At 42.1% G+C, this 16,610-nt stretch overlaps 1 protein-coding gene across 2 annotated transcripts in view; it reads right to left on the reverse strand.

The window, feature by feature from the left end:
* Positions 1 to 16,610, reverse strand: part of med12 (mediator complex subunit 12) — a 32,336-nt gene that overhangs the window by 6,930 nt on the left and 8,796 nt on the right. The window contains exons 5-37 of one of the 2 annotated variants that reach the window (XM_015036550.1): positions 16,270 to 16,445; positions 16,012 to 16,122; positions 15,412 to 15,684; positions 15,153 to 15,299; positions 14,389 to 14,488; positions 14,145 to 14,281; positions 13,782 to 13,913; positions 12,978 to 13,104; positions 12,526 to 12,755; positions 12,389 to 12,448; positions 12,131 to 12,304; positions 10,880 to 11,024; positions 9,843 to 9,961; positions 8,746 to 8,889; positions 8,485 to 8,648; positions 6,707 to 6,838; positions 6,357 to 6,581; positions 6,128 to 6,272; positions 5,924 to 6,044; positions 5,145 to 5,255; positions 4,947 to 5,060; positions 4,393 to 4,529; positions 4,045 to 4,224; positions 3,741 to 3,812; positions 3,477 to 3,640; positions 2,644 to 2,805; positions 2,353 to 2,554; positions 2,070 to 2,179; positions 1,850 to 1,985; positions 1,436 to 1,585; positions 720 to 1,079; positions 491 to 632; positions 196 to 365 (exon numbers count right to left, since the gene is read on the reverse strand). In XM_015036550.1, the coding sequence (XP_014892036.1) occupies positions 196 to 365; positions 491 to 632; positions 720 to 1,079; positions 1,436 to 1,585; positions 1,850 to 1,985; positions 2,070 to 2,179; positions 2,353 to 2,554; positions 2,644 to 2,805; positions 3,477 to 3,640; positions 3,741 to 3,812; positions 4,045 to 4,224; positions 4,393 to 4,529; positions 4,947 to 5,060; positions 5,145 to 5,255; positions 5,924 to 6,044; positions 6,128 to 6,272; positions 6,357 to 6,581; positions 6,707 to 6,838; positions 8,485 to 8,648; positions 8,746 to 8,889; positions 9,843 to 9,961; positions 10,880 to 11,024; positions 12,131 to 12,304; positions 12,389 to 12,448; positions 12,526 to 12,755; positions 12,978 to 13,104; positions 13,782 to 13,913; positions 14,145 to 14,281; positions 14,389 to 14,488; positions 15,153 to 15,299; positions 15,412 to 15,684; positions 16,012 to 16,122; positions 16,270 to 16,445 (5,072 nt within the window). Of the gene's footprint in view, positions 1 to 195; positions 366 to 460; positions 633 to 719; positions 1,080 to 1,435; positions 1,586 to 1,849; positions 1,986 to 2,069; positions 2,180 to 2,352; positions 2,555 to 2,643; positions 2,806 to 3,476; positions 3,641 to 3,740; positions 3,813 to 4,044; positions 4,225 to 4,392; positions 4,530 to 4,946; positions 5,061 to 5,144; positions 5,256 to 5,923; positions 6,045 to 6,127; positions 6,273 to 6,356; positions 6,582 to 6,706; positions 6,839 to 8,484; positions 8,649 to 8,745; positions 8,890 to 9,842; positions 9,962 to 10,879; positions 11,025 to 12,130; positions 12,305 to 12,388; positions 12,449 to 12,525; positions 12,756 to 12,977; positions 13,105 to 13,781; positions 13,914 to 14,144; positions 14,282 to 14,388; positions 14,489 to 15,152; positions 15,300 to 15,411; positions 15,685 to 16,011; positions 16,123 to 16,269; positions 16,446 to 16,610 lie in introns of both variants that reach the window. The other variant, XM_015036549.1, reaches the window with a different exon arrangement.

The raw sequence follows: 16,610 nt of genomic DNA on the forward strand, positions 1-16,610 counted from the left end.
ACAAACTGAAATGTTTTTCAAGAGCAGTATTTGTGTTTATGGGGCTATTATTGCTGTGCCATGCAGTCACAACCATACAGTTACCCGAAAAAGAAACAAATAGTTCTTATTGTCACTTTTCTCAATAGTACCACAAAATATCGTAATAAGCCTTTAAGTCAATGATACTGGATCTGGCTAACAGGACTGACTCACCAGTCGGACCACTAACTGCTGCCGTAGGTTACTCTGAGGCATGCTAGGTTGAGGCTTGTAAGACATTGGGTAGAGCTTGTCCATGGGTGGGTAGTTGGGTCGAGTGGTTATCATCTTGGGCATCTGTGTGTTGCGGTTTGGCCTGTATGGGGGCTCCAAACCTGGACCTCCTGTATGAAACAAAGGGCAGAGATGTCAGAGGATGTTGAGTGTGTTGCGGTTTCAGAGGGGGAGGATTGCTGCTGAGAGCCAGAACAGGACGTACGATTGGGATGAAAGTATTCTGTGGGCTGACCTGGAGGCAGGGGCTGATTCTGGGGGAAAACGCCCATGGGCTGCTGACCGTAGGGAATCCGATTATACAGGTTGGTCTGCACAGTCTCTGTTGGCACGTTGTGGACGTAGGTCATGTTGGCCTGTGTGCGGTTCAAAAACTCCTACAAAAGGAAAATAAAACAGTTATATTTAGAAATCATAGCATCAAAATCATCCAGAAGTATATTTAAGCTTCAGAGATCACTGACTTCTCCCTTGGTTGAAGTCTTCTTCTTCTTCGGTTTCTTCTTGCTGGACTCCGAGGCGACAGCAGCTACGCTCTTGTCCGCTTTCACAACCTCCATCATCTTCTTCTCCGGCTCCTGGGAGATGGGCGTCAGAGGCTCCTCCTCCTCGGGGGGAAGGGGAAGCGGCTCCAGGTAGTAGCTGCGCGGCTTGGGCTTCAGGTGGGTGTGATAGAGCAGGAAGCGCTGCTGCTCTTCAAACTTGGCGATCTTGCGGTCCACGCGCACCGTTCCGAACCATCCCCAGGAGAGCGGCGCCGAGTGCTTCAGACCCTCAAACACGTCCCATGGAGAAATCTTCTGCTTGGTTGAGACTTGAAGACCCTGAGCCAATCAGAGAACGGCTTCAATAAATAAGAAATGTGCCTTTAAGGTATTCAGTTACATGGGTTTAAGCAAAGCACAAGACAGAAAGAAAGAACTCAGAACATAAAAAAAGGAAAGAAACAATAACCCAAGAGAGGAAGGATTGGCTTAAGGAAGGGAGGGAAGGAGCAAAAGAGTTGGGAAGGAAGAACAACATGGAGAGAATTTGAAAGGGAATAAAATCTGAAAAATACAAATATTTTCCCCGATACTCTTCTCTCTCTAAATATGGGTTTTCCATATTTATCCTGACCCAGAAAACACTGACCTCGAGTCCCACACTGGGGTCAGACCGGGCCAGAACCCTGGGTTACCTCTTTCTCGAAGCCTGCGATCTTATTGCCCTTGGTGTCGATCAGCGAGCCCTGAGGCTCACAGGTGATGACATCACGGGTTTGCTTCGGCAGCGGCAGCAGCTGGCGAACCTTCTCCAGACTCTCTGACTGCCGGTCTCCAAGCTCTTTCTGCAAGAATAAAAAAAGAAACAGAAAGACAGAAGGTTAAAACAGTCACTTAGATGGGATAAAGTCACATTTTCTAGCCAGTTTCTACTAATTATTATTATTTAAACTTGTTGGTTTAGTTGTCTTCAAAAAGCCATAAAACCTTATAAAAGTATTTTAATATTTTCTCAATTTGATTTAGGCCTGTGGTAAATTTATCTCCATATAGGGAGAATCTGAGAATCTTTAAAACCAGCATAGGAGACACGGATGTGTCCGTCTTACCCTGAGCTTCTTAACCAGGTTCATGTACGCCCTCTTGTTCTCCTCCATGCCGCCCTGAGAGATGCTGGACATGTCAGCAGCCAGCGTGCCGTTTATCAGCACGCTCAGCATGTCCAGCACAGTGGTGAAGAGCTCACTGGGACAGGAAGACCAAAGTAAGAACCAGGCAGCCTGAGAAGCTGAAAAAAAATGTGCAGCTAAATAAATCGTACAAACTCACTTATTGGACTGCATGTCCACGGTGCCGCTGCTGATGATGTCGAGCAGCAGAACCGCCCACTCGGTGGTCTGCTGGGTGCTCCGCTGCACTGTGTCAAACATGCCACCAACCTTTTTCAAGACAGGAAAAACACAGCTTATATGAATGCTGTTCTGAGCAAAGCAATCAAAACGGAGCGTTTTACCTCAGACGTTATGTTTTTGGAAGGCTGTGTTTATATGTGCATGAGTAGGCATATTCATTTGCTCTTGTAAAGTGATTTAAAAAAAAAAAAGATGCTTACGAGATTCAGCCGTAACTTAAGTGCTTCATGCATCATCTGCTTGGCCTTGCAGTCGTCCTGGTACTGGTCTTCCCTCCAGTTGGTGACGATCTGCTGGACCTGGTTGTACAGGGAGGTGAGGAGGCCTTCCCTCTGCTCGTCCTGTCCCTTTAAGCAGGTCAGGACCAAAGACAGGAAGGGCTGCTGGCTCAGCAGAGACATGCTGCAGGCGGAGAAACGTGGAGCTTAAGTATCAGTAAATATTATAAACACAAGCGTTCTGAGCTGAAAGACATTAAATCTGCGGCCTACCTTTTCTGTTTCTGCCGGTCTCGCTCTTTGCGTGAGGAGGAGCCGAGGTGCTGACCTTTCTCCAGCTCCTCTCCAGCTGCCTTCAGGACGTGACCCTGAACTGAAGTGGGCAGCTTGGCGATCAGCGGGGCGACCAGCCAAACGCCCGACCTTTCTGATGAGCTGGTGGAAATAACGAACATGTCAGCTTTGATTAAAATCGGCACATCATCACCGTGAGAATTAAAGCTACAAGTGCAATGATCGCAGTTTTCTGGCCGATTACCAATATTTAAAAAGCCTGACCACCGACTGCCATTTTGGGTGATAATGATTTTGTTTGTTGCTATATATAATCATTAGTCATTAAATTGGCAACAGTGAGGTGACTATTGTGACCTGGTGAGCCGGTCATGCAGTTCTCTGTCAGACAAGAGACGGTGGCTGATTTTCTGATGTTTGCTGAAGTAGATTCTGTCGTGAACAAGCTTGTTCAAGTGATAAGTAATTAAAAATCATCAAAAATAAGCCAGTGTGAGATTTCCTCAGTGGGTTTGTTTAAAAGGCTGAATGTTACACAATAATTTCCAATCTACTTCCTGGTTCAGAACAACGACACACAAAATTAATGCTTGCTGCCTGCAGATTAAAAAGAAAAATGGAAGAAGTTGTTCCCTCCTATACTTAGGAGATTTAATGCCTATGATGAAAAATGTGGACACAGTTAGATCTTTAAGAGCTGATATTAAGATGTAATCAATTTTGAAACCTTTATGTCACAATACTTAGAACAAATTTGTTAGAAAACTTTATAAAAGCAGGTAAAAAAAATTAAATAAAACCGACAGACATACCTTAAAATAGGTTTCATCTTGCTTGTGGTGCTGTTGCTATTGGTTGCAGAGCCTCCTTGGACTGCGGCTCCATTTCCTGAGGGGTTACTGGAGTTCATCTCCGCTGATTTCTGGAAAACCTCAATTGTTGCCTTTGCTATGTTCTCCAGGAGAGAGCAAAGCTCCTACATCACAGAAAGGAAAATATTGTCGTATCTTGCATCATAAAACACCGCAAACTTTTTTTTCTTTAAATACCGATATTTTCTCTGAAGTTGGGTTTACATTGTTTGTGCTCTGCTTGATCATGAGCTGCAGCTCCAGAGACGACTGTCTCATTGTCCATTGGTCCATATTCTGCAAAAGAGACAGAGTTATTGTTAATTTTCTTCATAGTTTAAACTTAGGCTGCTACGGGCTTTAGCTGCAAGAATTAATACAATTAGCCAGCAGAGGGCAGCGAAACTTCACTTTTGCAACTAACCATGGTCCAAACTAAATTTATTTAAGTAAAAACAACTAAATAGATTGAAAATACATATGGGTTTGACTTGGAATGAATATATTTGTCTTTCTTTTTTTCCTGTACCTGAAGGATGCGTTTGATTCGCTGCCTCTGAGGGTTGTCGCCATCGTCGCTGTCCAGCTGGCGGTGAGGGTAGCAGATGAGCTGCAGGAGCCGCTGGGCTTGAATGTTTACCAGCACCGGGTCCTGGAGGGCACTGCTGTCCTCTGAGAGAGACTTAAGGCAGCGTTCTCCGACCCATTCCTACAAGAACCCGACAAGGCAGGCAACCAGGAAAGAAGGAAAAACATGAAACAGCAATTTGGGAAACGCAAGAAAAGTTAACAAGTTTCACAGGATTAAAAGTTTAGTTTTTCCTGCACATTCTCATGCAGATTCAACCACTGGGAGCTCACAGTTTCATGTTCTCACCTGCTGGCAGATCGTCTTCAGGACGTACTTTGCGTACACATCCAAGCTGGCCGTTTCTATGGAAACATTGCGCCCGTCGGAGATGTCGTCGAGGCCGGCGGGATGCGACAGACCTGAACCTCTCAGCTCTGCATCGCCTGGGGAAACATTAGAAACAAGTAAGAAGCAGCAGAAGCAGCAACACTGATCAATAATCTACTTCAAATATAACATTAGATGTTACAAAAAAGAAACTTCACAATTTCAGGATTTTCAACCATGACTTACTTCCAGAGTTTTCACTACTTTACAGCAAGTTTTATAAAAATAAACAAATATATTTATTGAAACACAAAGCTGGCAGTGAGGTTAAGGCATTTCTACAGTGAACAGATGATTAATTGATGAGTGGATGGCCAAACAAGGATGCACAAACAAACTGATGGACAGATGAATGAATAGACGGCCAGATGATGGATGCATGCAGATGTATGTATAGATGGACGGCGGTGTAGAAAGAGGGAAGAACAGAACTAAGCTACAGAACTAGACAGGAGTACTGCAGAGATTCCTACCCAGCATGAAAACAGCTTTAAGAACGGCAAAAACCGCTCCGACGACGATGCTGTTCTGCGAAGCGGCGAGAAGGTGGCGATCACAAGACGACCGGATGCCAACTGAAGATTTGTCTGCAAAGTTAAACGATTGCACCAATCCATTAATGAATAGTCGCAGCTGAAAAACAAGAATGTGTTTGTGTTTGAGTCGGGTACCTGACTTGACGCCATCTTGGGGGACAGGGTTACGCTGTGGCGTCTTGAACAAGTGCAGCAGGATCCTGCATGTGAGCCGAGCTCCTGGCTCAGAGTCTTGCTCGCTGCATGCTGGGGTAGAGATTAGAACCGAGTTTCCTTTAGAGTATATGTAGATTGGGTGCACAATGAACTAACTTAAAGTCTATCCTGATAACTTTAAACCTTCTCCTCCAAGAAAGCATGTTGCATTCACTGGGGTTGATTTAAAAGCAGTGAGAAGACAATATTTACAAAAAGTGAATATTTTTGTAAATATATTACTACACCTTAGCATTTACAAGGTGTAGTAACAATATAACAACAAAACAGCATGGCTGAACAAGGCTCCCTCTCTCTATAGTGGAGGAAACAAAAAGGATAAACTACAGAAAGACAGAGCCAACAACAAAATACATTTATTATTAGCCTATAGAGGTAGCACAGCTATGCTCAGCATATGGCATGCTTCCTGTCCATCTGCCTGACAAGGGAAGTATCTCTCAACAACATTGTTGTGTTTGCCTGTCAGCTAAAAAGGGTCACGTGTTTTTTTTGTGTGTTTTTTTTTCTGGCTGTACTTCCAGCAGCTCTTTTATTGCAGTACTGATGATGGAGGAAGTTCCAGAATAAGAATGGGTCAGATTTTGACATAAATGTATCCCTTTCAAATGTTTTGGTATTGATTTTGTCGAAGGATGGATTATTTTGACATCCCTAATCAGCGAAAAAACCCTTTCATGGTGAGTATGTGTATTTACCTGCATTAAGGAGGGAAGGGATGGCCACACAGCGGACCAGGTCCTCTAAGAGCAAACACTGCCTCGCAATCAGGATAGCCACGAAGGTCGCCAGCGAGTCATGGAAGGACAAATCACTAACCTGAGGGGAAAAAGAGCAACAATCAAGGACACATTGATGCATCAGGTAACATGCAGTGGCATAAAGAGGTACGCAGGACTCACGTCAACGTTACAAAGCAAATCGTTGAAGCCGCAGTTGCCGTTGTTGGAGGAGCAGCAAAGAGCTTTGAGAATGCCGAGCCACTCTGCGCTCAGAGAGCGACAATAAGCTGTCAGCTCTGCACACAGGATCCCAATATCATTCACCCTGAAATCACAAAAGCAACCGATGAAAAAAAAAAAAAAAAACATCCCAGTAAACAAGGATGTGCAGAATATAACCACCACTCACCTCTCCGGGTCTCTGTGGTCCACACAGACCTCCATGAGCACGTTGCACACGAAGCTGTAGCGGTTAGCCGGGCTGTCGTTGAGGATTTTGCCCACCATGGAGTGGTTGTTGTTGGCTGAAGGGTTGCTGATTGTCTCCATCATGAACCCAGGATCCCATAGCATGTTGGAGTCCGACGGGTCAATGTTGCAGTAGATGGAGTTTTTCACCTTGGAGCAGAACTCGCTGTAAAAGTGCGGAGGGGATGTTCAGAAACGACCCGGCTCAAAAAGAAAATAACTGCTGAAACGACGCTCCACTGCCAAGATAAATGCAACTTTTCGGGGGCTACAGGAAATTGTCTGACTTGCCTGAATATCTCTCCAAATTTGTTCTTGAGGTGACTGCAGGAGGTGTAGAGGTCGTACAAGTAGGCCAGGATGCAGCGCTCCGCAGAGGAACAGTCTGCCGGGTTCACACCTGACTTCACCACGATCCGCAGCCTAGTCAAAGGTTTACAGAAAGGAATCAGCACAGATTCTTTATCCAAATAAATAAAACACTGTTGTTTGGACCAAAGCCTTATGTGAACATTCTCAGAAATCTAACTACAGTAGAATTGAAGATACTGAATTTAAACAAATGTTAAAAAAGGTAAATTCTGTATCATGTCTGTATTTAAATTTCTACACTATTAAAACTTTTCACAAATCATACAACAACAAAAGTCTGAAGTTAGTTTTCCATTCCCATATCTTGTTTCCTATCGGGAACAAATGTCTCAGTTGAATTAATATAGTTTTCAATCTAAAAATGTCAGAATGTGAATCATTTTGGACTCAAACAAATACTTGGTGGGTGATTTAATGGTACAAACTAACGCGGAATGCAGAATTTTAGTTTGATGAAAACCCTGAAAATGTAAATTATGCATCAATAAAACGTGAGAGCAAAATAACAGACCTCACTTGAGCAATAATTTTCAATTTCAGCTTTATTTTACATAAACGCACTAAAGAAGTTCACAACTTTTGCAAAGATAAACCCGTTTGAAGGAATAGACAGCGTACCTTGCTAAAGAAAGAATGTAATGAGTTCATTAGACTGTAACAAGCGCAGTGCGCTACACAACTAAATGCAGACGGGTCAATCATCCCAGAAGATTTGCAACTGACTTATCCTGCATTAGAACAAGCGACAAAATGGAGATGGAAGATGTCAAATGTAATCTGGGAGAAGTTGCACCGCGTACTCAAATGGTGCTCTGAAAAACGAAAGCAGTAAAATCTTAATTAAAATAATATTTTGGGTTTACTTCAGGCTCGAACCTCTAATTAAAATTAATTAGTTGGGTTGGATCAGGCTCAGACACTATGCCTATGGACTCGGTCCAGGTCGGGTTGGATTTTTTCGGTCTCATCTAAACTTTAGCGCAGATTTCTCCTCCAGATTGGAGCCAGGAGGAAGTTGTGACGTTTCAGATCCCAGCAGGTGAAGCTGTCATAATTAAGTGGAGTCATTTAATTTCATGGTTCTGTCAGCGGGGTTTTTTATCCGCAGAGAAAATGTTGTGTTCATCTGCTTGATTAATGTGCGACATGATCTGGATTCTCTGGTCAAGTTGTTGAGTATGAATTAAATCGCATAAAAATTAAGTGTGACATAATAGTCCATGTCAATATTATTTAACAAATGATGTATAAAAATAGAATATGACGGCATATTTTTGAAGCTGTCAGTCAAAATGGCCAAGAACAAAAAATTCTACTCTAAAGGTAATAGTTTCTACCATCCACCACTTCTGAAGCTAACTAATGAAAATACGTGAAAAAACAATTTTCTGCTTATTTTCCCTCTTCTATTTCAGCAATTCAGGAAAAATTAATTATCTACACTTGCCAACATTATAAAAAAAGATGAAAGTTGTCAGAATGTGTTTGTGCAGGAGTAACTATTTATTAGTACCTGGCTGCAACTCTAAACATCCTTTTAGCTACTTTTAAAAGTTTAATAGCAGCTCTAATCCTCACTAATAACCATGTAAAAAACACATTATTTCTACTTGAATGTAAACGTTTAAAAACGTCAAATAAAATCAAAGCCAGTCTTAAAAATAAATGGAAAGGTTTGAGACTTGTGAGTGACGCACCCATCAAAAACCTGAGCCGTCTGCTCCGGGTTGAGGATGAGACAGGAGTGGTATCTCCTCAGCACAGCTACGATGCAGAGACACAGGCTGGTGGTGTAGCTGCCCACCAGGCTGGACGACTTCAGCAGCAGCTCAGCCTCCACCAGACTTAACTCGTTCAGAAGCTGCAAACACCAAGAAGTCACAAAAGCTTCAAAAACAAAAGCAAGGAGGAACTTTTCTGGATTTCATCAAATTCGCCTTTACAAATGTTGTTGCTACCTGAATAGCAAAGTCGATGAGGCCACTGATGTTTAGGGAATACTCCATGAGGTCAAAGATGAACTGAATGTGCTGGACGAGGGGCAGGTGATAGGACATCCCTAAGGCAAAGCTGGTGATCTGCTCCAGAACGTTTCTGGACACCTACGCACAAACCAGACAAAAAAAAAAAAAAAAAAAAATCGTTTAACAACAGAATTATAATTTGATAAAACAGTTCGATAAGTAAAAAATACATTTTTAAAAATTCTTGAAATTGATTTGTCAAGTAGGAAGCTGAATGATTAAAGAACCAGAAAACCTGCCTGCTGGAAAAATGCTGTGAAGCTTAAAACAAAAAACAACAAAAGAAACAAAAAATGTATCAACTTCTTGCACATTCTGCAAGAAAACAAACAGCTAAGCATCCAGAAAAAGCAAAATATGCATTTAATATAAAAAGAGCCAGGAGCTCAGCTGCACCCAGAAGGTTATTAAGCGAATTTTAAACCCAAAACGGCAAAGAAGCAGCTTTTGGCCACAAGAGAAGTCATGATTCTGGGATCACTGCCACCTTTACATCCACAACCTTTTTATTGTTCATGGGCTTGCATTAATCACACTGTCTTCTCTTTAACAAGCTGAATGTATAAAACTATTTATACCCCTTTTTCTTTGCCACATTTCGTCAGGTTGCAATTTCAAGTCAAAATCCTAAAGTATTTCATCAATTCTCAAAGGAAATTAGATCTCGTAACTCATATCATCCAAGAGTCGTCGTGGTTTGTGATACTGTGAGCAAAATGGATCACCAAAAGCAGATAGTCTTGCAAAAAATCTGAAGAGGCCTCTGACTGAAAACTCAGACACCCCTAAATAAAATGTTCCTTCAAAATTAATTTAATTAGCAAACTCCTGCTCTGTGAAATCCAACAAGGCTCTACTGTACAGTCAGCCTCCCTGACTGCAACGTAGAGCCACCTTTTGCTGTCAATTTCCATAAAGCACAGGTCACACAGAACTGTTTACACGCCCAGAATTAGTTTGGTGTTTTTCATAGTATTTCTATTGAAAATTTTGATAGCATGTTGTGACAAACTCAGCTCTGTTTTTCCTACCTGGGAGGTGACCTGATGTTGGTCAAAGTGGGAGAGGTGCTGGAATTTGGAAAATATATCTTCAGCAGTCGGAAAGGCTTCGGGCTTACTCCTCTTCCTCTTTTGTCCTTCCTCCCCCCCTGTACCCACAGTAAAAAAAAAAAAAAAAAAAGAACAAGATGAGCTAAAAGAGGCCGGCGGTGTTATTTTCAATCCGCAAAACACACCAGTTGTAAAATCCACTCAAGCGTTTGGTCTGTCATTGTGGTTTTGATTTGAAGTTTCACAGGAAAAAAAAAAACCCATTAGAATAAAGATCACCAAAAAAAACAAAAGAAAGTCACACTTTTCATATAAAAAACACTGACATTTTAACTCTGAAAATAAATTGCCTTTAAAATGGTCTCTTCTATCTAAGATGATGTGGCCAAGAATGAAAATATACTGCTCAAAAAAATAAAGGAAACACTCAAATAACATATCCTAGATCTGAATGAATGAAATATTCTCATTGAATACTTTGTTCTGTACAAAGTTGAATGTGCTGACAACAAAATCACACAAAAATCATCAATGGAAATCAAATTTATTAACCAATGGAGGCCTGGATTTTGATTCACACACAAAATTAAAGTGAAATGTTCCCTTTATTTTTTTGAGCAGTATAGTTCGGGAGGGATGAAAAAAGAAAGATGCAATCCCTCTTCCTCTGATGATGAACAATAGGCCAGAAAACTGCAAATGGAGCAATATCGTGACAAACTAGCTTGAATTTTTGCACAGTCTGCAAACATTAAAATATAACATGTGCTTTTCCTCAGTATATTTTGCTTGGACAATTTGTCTTAAAAACAAATTAGTCTGCGAAACAAAATAATCCACACTGTTAAAGGAGACTAAGCCTTAATGTTCTCATTAAATCTGTTTTGATCCTTGAAAAGTAAATGAAATATTGCTAAAACATATTCCCAAAAGAAGATGTACAAGCTGCAAAAACACTAGTGAAGTGGAAACAGGCACATCCGTCAAACGCAAACAGACCCGGGGTTCGCCGTTACCTGTTTCTGCTGTGCTTTTGCGGTTGAGCACCTTCAAGATGTCTTTGGTAATTTTCTTGATGGTGTGTCGCGCCTCATCTCTCAGTTTGCCCACACCGTAGAGGACGACTAAACGCTGGTTGCATTCATGACTGGCACTTTCCTCCTACAGACATAAACAAAACAAAGACTCAACCGCACTGGACGCATCAGTAGCTCAGCAGCAGCACAAACAGAAACATTGTCTTTCAAGGAAAACAGAGCTGGCAGGGTGCAGGAGATAACTTTACAAATGTTTTACGTTTATATTGTTTTACAAATAAGAGCTTTTTTTTTTTCCTGCTTCTAAATGCAATGCCTAAATCTACTTCAAAAGAGTAACTAAATCCCAAATCAACTCTTTGTTTTTTGGAGTTAAACTGAATAAATTGGTTCTTAGTGGTGCCGTCTTTGTTTCTGCACAAATTTTTGTGTAAACTTTTTGAATTCTGAAATATCTGTCTCAGTGCTGCCCTCTTTGGGTTAAACTGTGGTTACTGCAGTCAATTTTTTCCACAACGGTACAACTTGGTCGTTTTCTACGTCACAACCCCGCTTTCAGGTATCAAACAAGCAACTAATGCTTCATGTGTTATCGTTAAGCTCTCCAATAAAGAAAAAAGACGCTGGATACTTTTTTGAAAAAATTTTACTAGAGTCTGAAAAGTCACACGATATAGCAATAAAGTTGCTAAGTTGCCTACAATGCTTTCCCTCATCCTGACCACACCCCTGCTTTAACGCACTGCTCAGACTTGGCCACGCCCCTCTATGTTTCTTGGCTCCGCCCCCTGGTAGAAATGTTCATAATTTGTCTGGTTATGCTTTCACATTGGGTTTTTTACACTTTAACAAAAACACAACTTATACCAAGAATGCATCAAACAGAGTTGATATGTTTCTTAATTGAAGTTTTCTAGGATGATTGAGAAGTTTAACGTTTGGGAAGATTTTACCTGCTTTTATTTTGAAGATGATCTAAATAAGAAAGATGAATCATGTTGCTCTTGTTCCATTTTCTATCATTAATCTAGACTATTTTTCCTTCTTAGGCGTTGTAGGAAGCTCACTGTTCTGTTTAATATCTTTCATTTTTACAACTACACTAGTAGTTTAAAAAATTAAAGTTGCTACATATTTGTAATGAAATGTCCAACATCAAGTTCAGGAATCTTTTTCCTTCTGTTTTTTTTTTTTTTTTTTTTTTAAAGAACAGACAGCGAGTGTCCTCACCTGTGGAATGGGGAAGTGGGTGGCGTACTGAATGTGGCGCGGTTGCTCGTACAGCTGAGGGAAGGCCGGGTCCAGGCCTTTGTCCTTGCAGCTGCTCTTACCGTCCTGCTCCTGCGGAGGTTTCTCAGGGGACGGACTCCCCTTGGACTCACAATGCATCGGAGGCGAGAACATCTACGGGAGACAAGAACCTAAAATTACCCAACTCAATCTCATCCAGCGAGGTTTACTGATTACGGTGAAATACACATCACTTACCTCATCAAAGTTTGCACTGGAGTTGTGATCCGTCTCCATGGACTCGGACAGACCCGTATCCTGAAGGACAAACGCGGCCTGGTTACCTTTCTGCATAAATCAGCAGCTTCCTGACACAACAGATGCATGTAACTCACCTCCATCTTGACACTGCTACCCGCATCCTGCTCTTTGCGCTCTGAATCATCGGAGGGCTCGTCGCTAGGGGAACGGGGGCGCGGCAGGTGGGAGTCGGATGCCAGGTCGCCGCGGGAAATCAGCGTGCACATGTAGATGTTGTGGGAGAAGACGTCGTGTCGGATGAGCTCACAGAACAGAAGGACCAGGTTGGAAAACTCCACTCGCTCGCTCTCGTTCCCCGGCTCCGCTGTGAACGGAGAGAAGAGCGTTTGAATAATTTAATATTGACTCTCCCCTTCTGAAACATTACGTATAAATACTCTGCAGTTTATGAAATCCTTAAAACAGGCAAAAAGGATATTGTGTTTCTTTAAGTCTTATGCAAGGATCAAATGTGATGTAACGCAGACTAAAAGCAGTCGGAGGCAATCGGAACAGCAGGGAGTAATGTGAATAAAAAGAGACTCACTAAGCGTGGGGGCCTGCGTGTCGAGGAACTGCAGCAGCACGTCCTGAAAGACGGGGAGGGTGGCGGCTGAGAGCGAGCCGGACGACACAGAGCCTTTCTCATCCACCACCTCCGACTCACCACACCTCTGCAAAACAACACAGCAACATGATTTTAGAGTCAAAAAAAGAATAAAACATCCCTCTGCTCACATTCCCTGCATCGGCTCACAATTATTTTAAAATCATTGGAAGTTTAAATCCACTTTAGACTTAATGACCTTGTATATATCCTCCCAAAAAGCTCGGAAATCCAAGCCAATCAGAAGAAATGATCCATTTAAATCTCCCTTTTTCCTAAACTAATTTTAATCTGAGAACGAACATATTTTCTTATCCAATTTGGGAAGATTTTCAACTTAGAGTTATGCTCATTTCATCCCCTATACAGTTAGATTCAAATCCCCAGAAAAGCATTTGTCTACTACCAGCAGGAGAAATGGGTCAAAATGACAAAAGAGAAATCCCATTTACATTTTTATTTTGTTTTTCTTTAGAGAAGAAGAAAGTTGTGCTCAGTTTCTTCTTTTTTGTGTCGTTTCCTTCCGTCGTTCTTGCTGCAGCGCCACCACCAGGGTTTGGTTCGCTTGACACAGTGCAGTGCGAAAGTGAACCACACCAGCTGAATACGCAACAAGTGTTGCAATTTTGGTCTCCAATCGAACAGTCAATCACATTAGATTTACGAAAGGTTGTCTTGCAGAATCGCTCTGTATTGATTTGATGTGTATATATTTAGCTCTGTGGAGGACGCTGTGCCTCATACCTCTGCCTCTATCTCAGCCTGCCTCTTCTCCAGCAGCTTGGCGACCACCATGGCTCTGTGTCTGCCTGAGCGCTTGCAGCACACTGCCCATTCACACAGCAAGGTCACCACGGCGTCGTCATCAGGCGACATCTGGACACAATCGGGAGTTAAAGGCAAGGACAGACGAGAATATTTTCACTTAGTTACTCCGTCACAGGATCTAGCCGGAAAACTCATTTAATTGCTTTTGAGTTCATTCAGAAATAATGAAGTGGGCTTTAACACTGGCCATATATTTCCCATTAGTCTAAACCCCTCTGAAGAGATTTCTAGTTTTATTGCATGCATAATGAGATGCTCATGAAGGGAATCTGTTCGCACCTCGTGGCCATCTTTACTTTGGCCGGAACCAAATATCCTGTTGTACAGCGAATCCAGGGAGTTGTTAAAGTCTGATTTCTCAAAGCTGTGGTTATCCAAAACCTCCAGGGTGTGGAGAACTCTCCCAATAGTAAAACCTGGGAAAAAAAAAAAAAAAAAAAAAAAAAAAGGATGACATCAGCCTGTTCTCGCATGTAGAGAGATAAAACAGGTCTGCGAGGGTAAAGGAGTGCATCCGACTTACCTGCTGTTGTCTCCTGACATTTATCAAACGACCACCTGAACTCCACAGCCTGGCCGCGCTCCTTTACTTGCTCCTCGATTTCTCGCAGCTTTGCTCGAACCTGCAAAGTGGATGCAGATTAAAACATGCCAGAGGCGAGCAGACATGCAGAACATTTCTTTCTGTGAGAAATGTTGAGAATGAGAGGTTGTCATTTTTTTTCCTCAAATGCTACATTATTTCTCTCTCTTTTGCTCCATCAATCCATTGTACGTTGTTTTTTTCTGCTGGTTTTAACCATTTATTTGACAACTTCATGTACATGCGTGCTATAAACTAGTAATGAAGCAATTGGATTAATCGATTATTGAAATAATCATCTAATTTAGTACTCAGGTTATTGTTAAATGGAGAATTCAGATTCAGAAAAATGCCATTTGTTGAAAAGACAACACAGTAATAGAAGTTATTAAGTCAAAACTGTAAAAAAAAAATACACACTTTACATTTAAGATCAACCAAAAACACCTTTGTTGGTAAATATGTTTTACACAAGAGGAATTTTTTGCTTCACTTCATAATAATTTTGTAAAAAAATACTTCTAAAAACCTTTTGCTATCCAATTAACATAAAAAGTAATTAACAGATTAGCTCTTTACTGTACTGTACTTCACTGCAAAGCCAAATGAGTGGTTAAATGAGAAATCTACAAAATGTGCCAACTGTTTAATCCAATTAATCGTCAGAATAACTAATTACAAAAATAATCGTTATAAATAAGTACCTGTTGTGTGAAGGCAGTGTTTCCTCCTGGCATTGGCAGACTGGAGGGGGCGATAGGCAGCAGGTCCAGCGGCGATCCAGTTTTATTTCTGCTGTCTGTTAATGAGTAATGCCACACCAAAGCACTGGGGCAGCACAGAACGATGCTCTGAAGAGACAAACATAGAGGTGGAAAGGAAAATGTAGTTACAAACAAACAAACAGACGTAAAATCTGACATAATATTGCAGCGAAATAGCAGGTGAAGTGAGATGAAGCACCTGCAACATGCAGCTGAGACCAAAGACCAGCGGCCGGTGCTGCGGGCAAACGTAGAAATCTGTGAACGGCGTCTGGGCCTGGTTTCCTCCGGCCGGCTGGGAGGTCGGGGTGGTGGGCAGAGCGTTGGCTTGCTGCGTGAGGATGCCGTGCGCCGCGTGACCCGCTGCGCCGGGGCCCAGGCTGCCGTCGCTTAGCAACAGGTTGAGGCGACGTGTGCAGAAGTAAGCCAGTCTTCGTGATAAATAAGCAGACTGCACAAATTCTCCTGAGTACTGAGGCGCAGAGGAGAGATTTCCAGCATTAGCCATGGCCTCTCGGTGTCCATCAACACCAGTAAGCTTTCAAAGAAACACAAAGGGTTGCTGTGGCCCCCAGAGGGCGCTACAGCAGGGGTAAAAACCAGAACATACAGGCAAAAGTGCTGGTTCCAGTGGAAGATTGTTTCACTTACAACAAGACATTTATGCCATGCTATAAAAGAAATCATTTGCAACTGGAACTAGTACTCAAGTATAAAAAACGTTTAAAAAAAATCTGAACATGTTTAAGGGGCACTGTGTGCCTCCTACATGTGTGGATGCGACTGCAGGTGTTTTTACCTGTAGTAAGAGGGGCAGCAGAAGTCTGAGAAGCTCGTCTTCACCTGGACGAACTTTCTCAAAACACTCCAGCACCCAGGTCAGGAACTCATGCCTGTCCAGCATGCCATCCTGCACAAAGAAACAAAACACATCAGCATTTTCTGCCAGGTTGTAAGTGTAAATGAAGTACATTTTTTGTTGACTTTAGCAGAATTCACTCATTACAAATAATTTAATTCAATGTGCTAAAAAGTAGCACAGAGTGTTTCGGCTCACCTGAAACATAAACATGGCGAGCTTCTCGTTGTATTCCCACTGCTTCATGGCGGTCTCCACGTCCGCAGGCATGGCCGGAAGGGGGGAGCTGCAGCCCTGACTGGGACACTGGCGGTAAAACTCGGCGATCTTCTGAAGCTGCTCCAACAGGTATTTAGTGATGATCTGGGTCCACTCTACAAACACAAGAACAAGAACGGTTTCTTCAAAGCCACAAACGTTAGATCAAATGTCATAAAAACAATTGAAAGGTAAAAAAAAAAAAAAAAAAAACCAACAAAAAAAAAAAAAATTTTTTTTTCTTACCAATGCAAGGATCGAAAAAATGCCCCTTCTTGATT

The sequence above is a fragment of the Poecilia latipinna genome, unplaced genomic scaffold (genome assembly GCF_001443285.1).
Source record: "Poecilia latipinna isolate Pla-1442-1.1 unplaced genomic scaffold, P_latipinna-1.0 Scaffold372, whole genome shotgun sequence".
Taxonomy (NCBI): domain Eukaryota; kingdom Metazoa; phylum Chordata; class Actinopteri; order Cyprinodontiformes; family Poeciliidae; genus Poecilia; species Poecilia latipinna.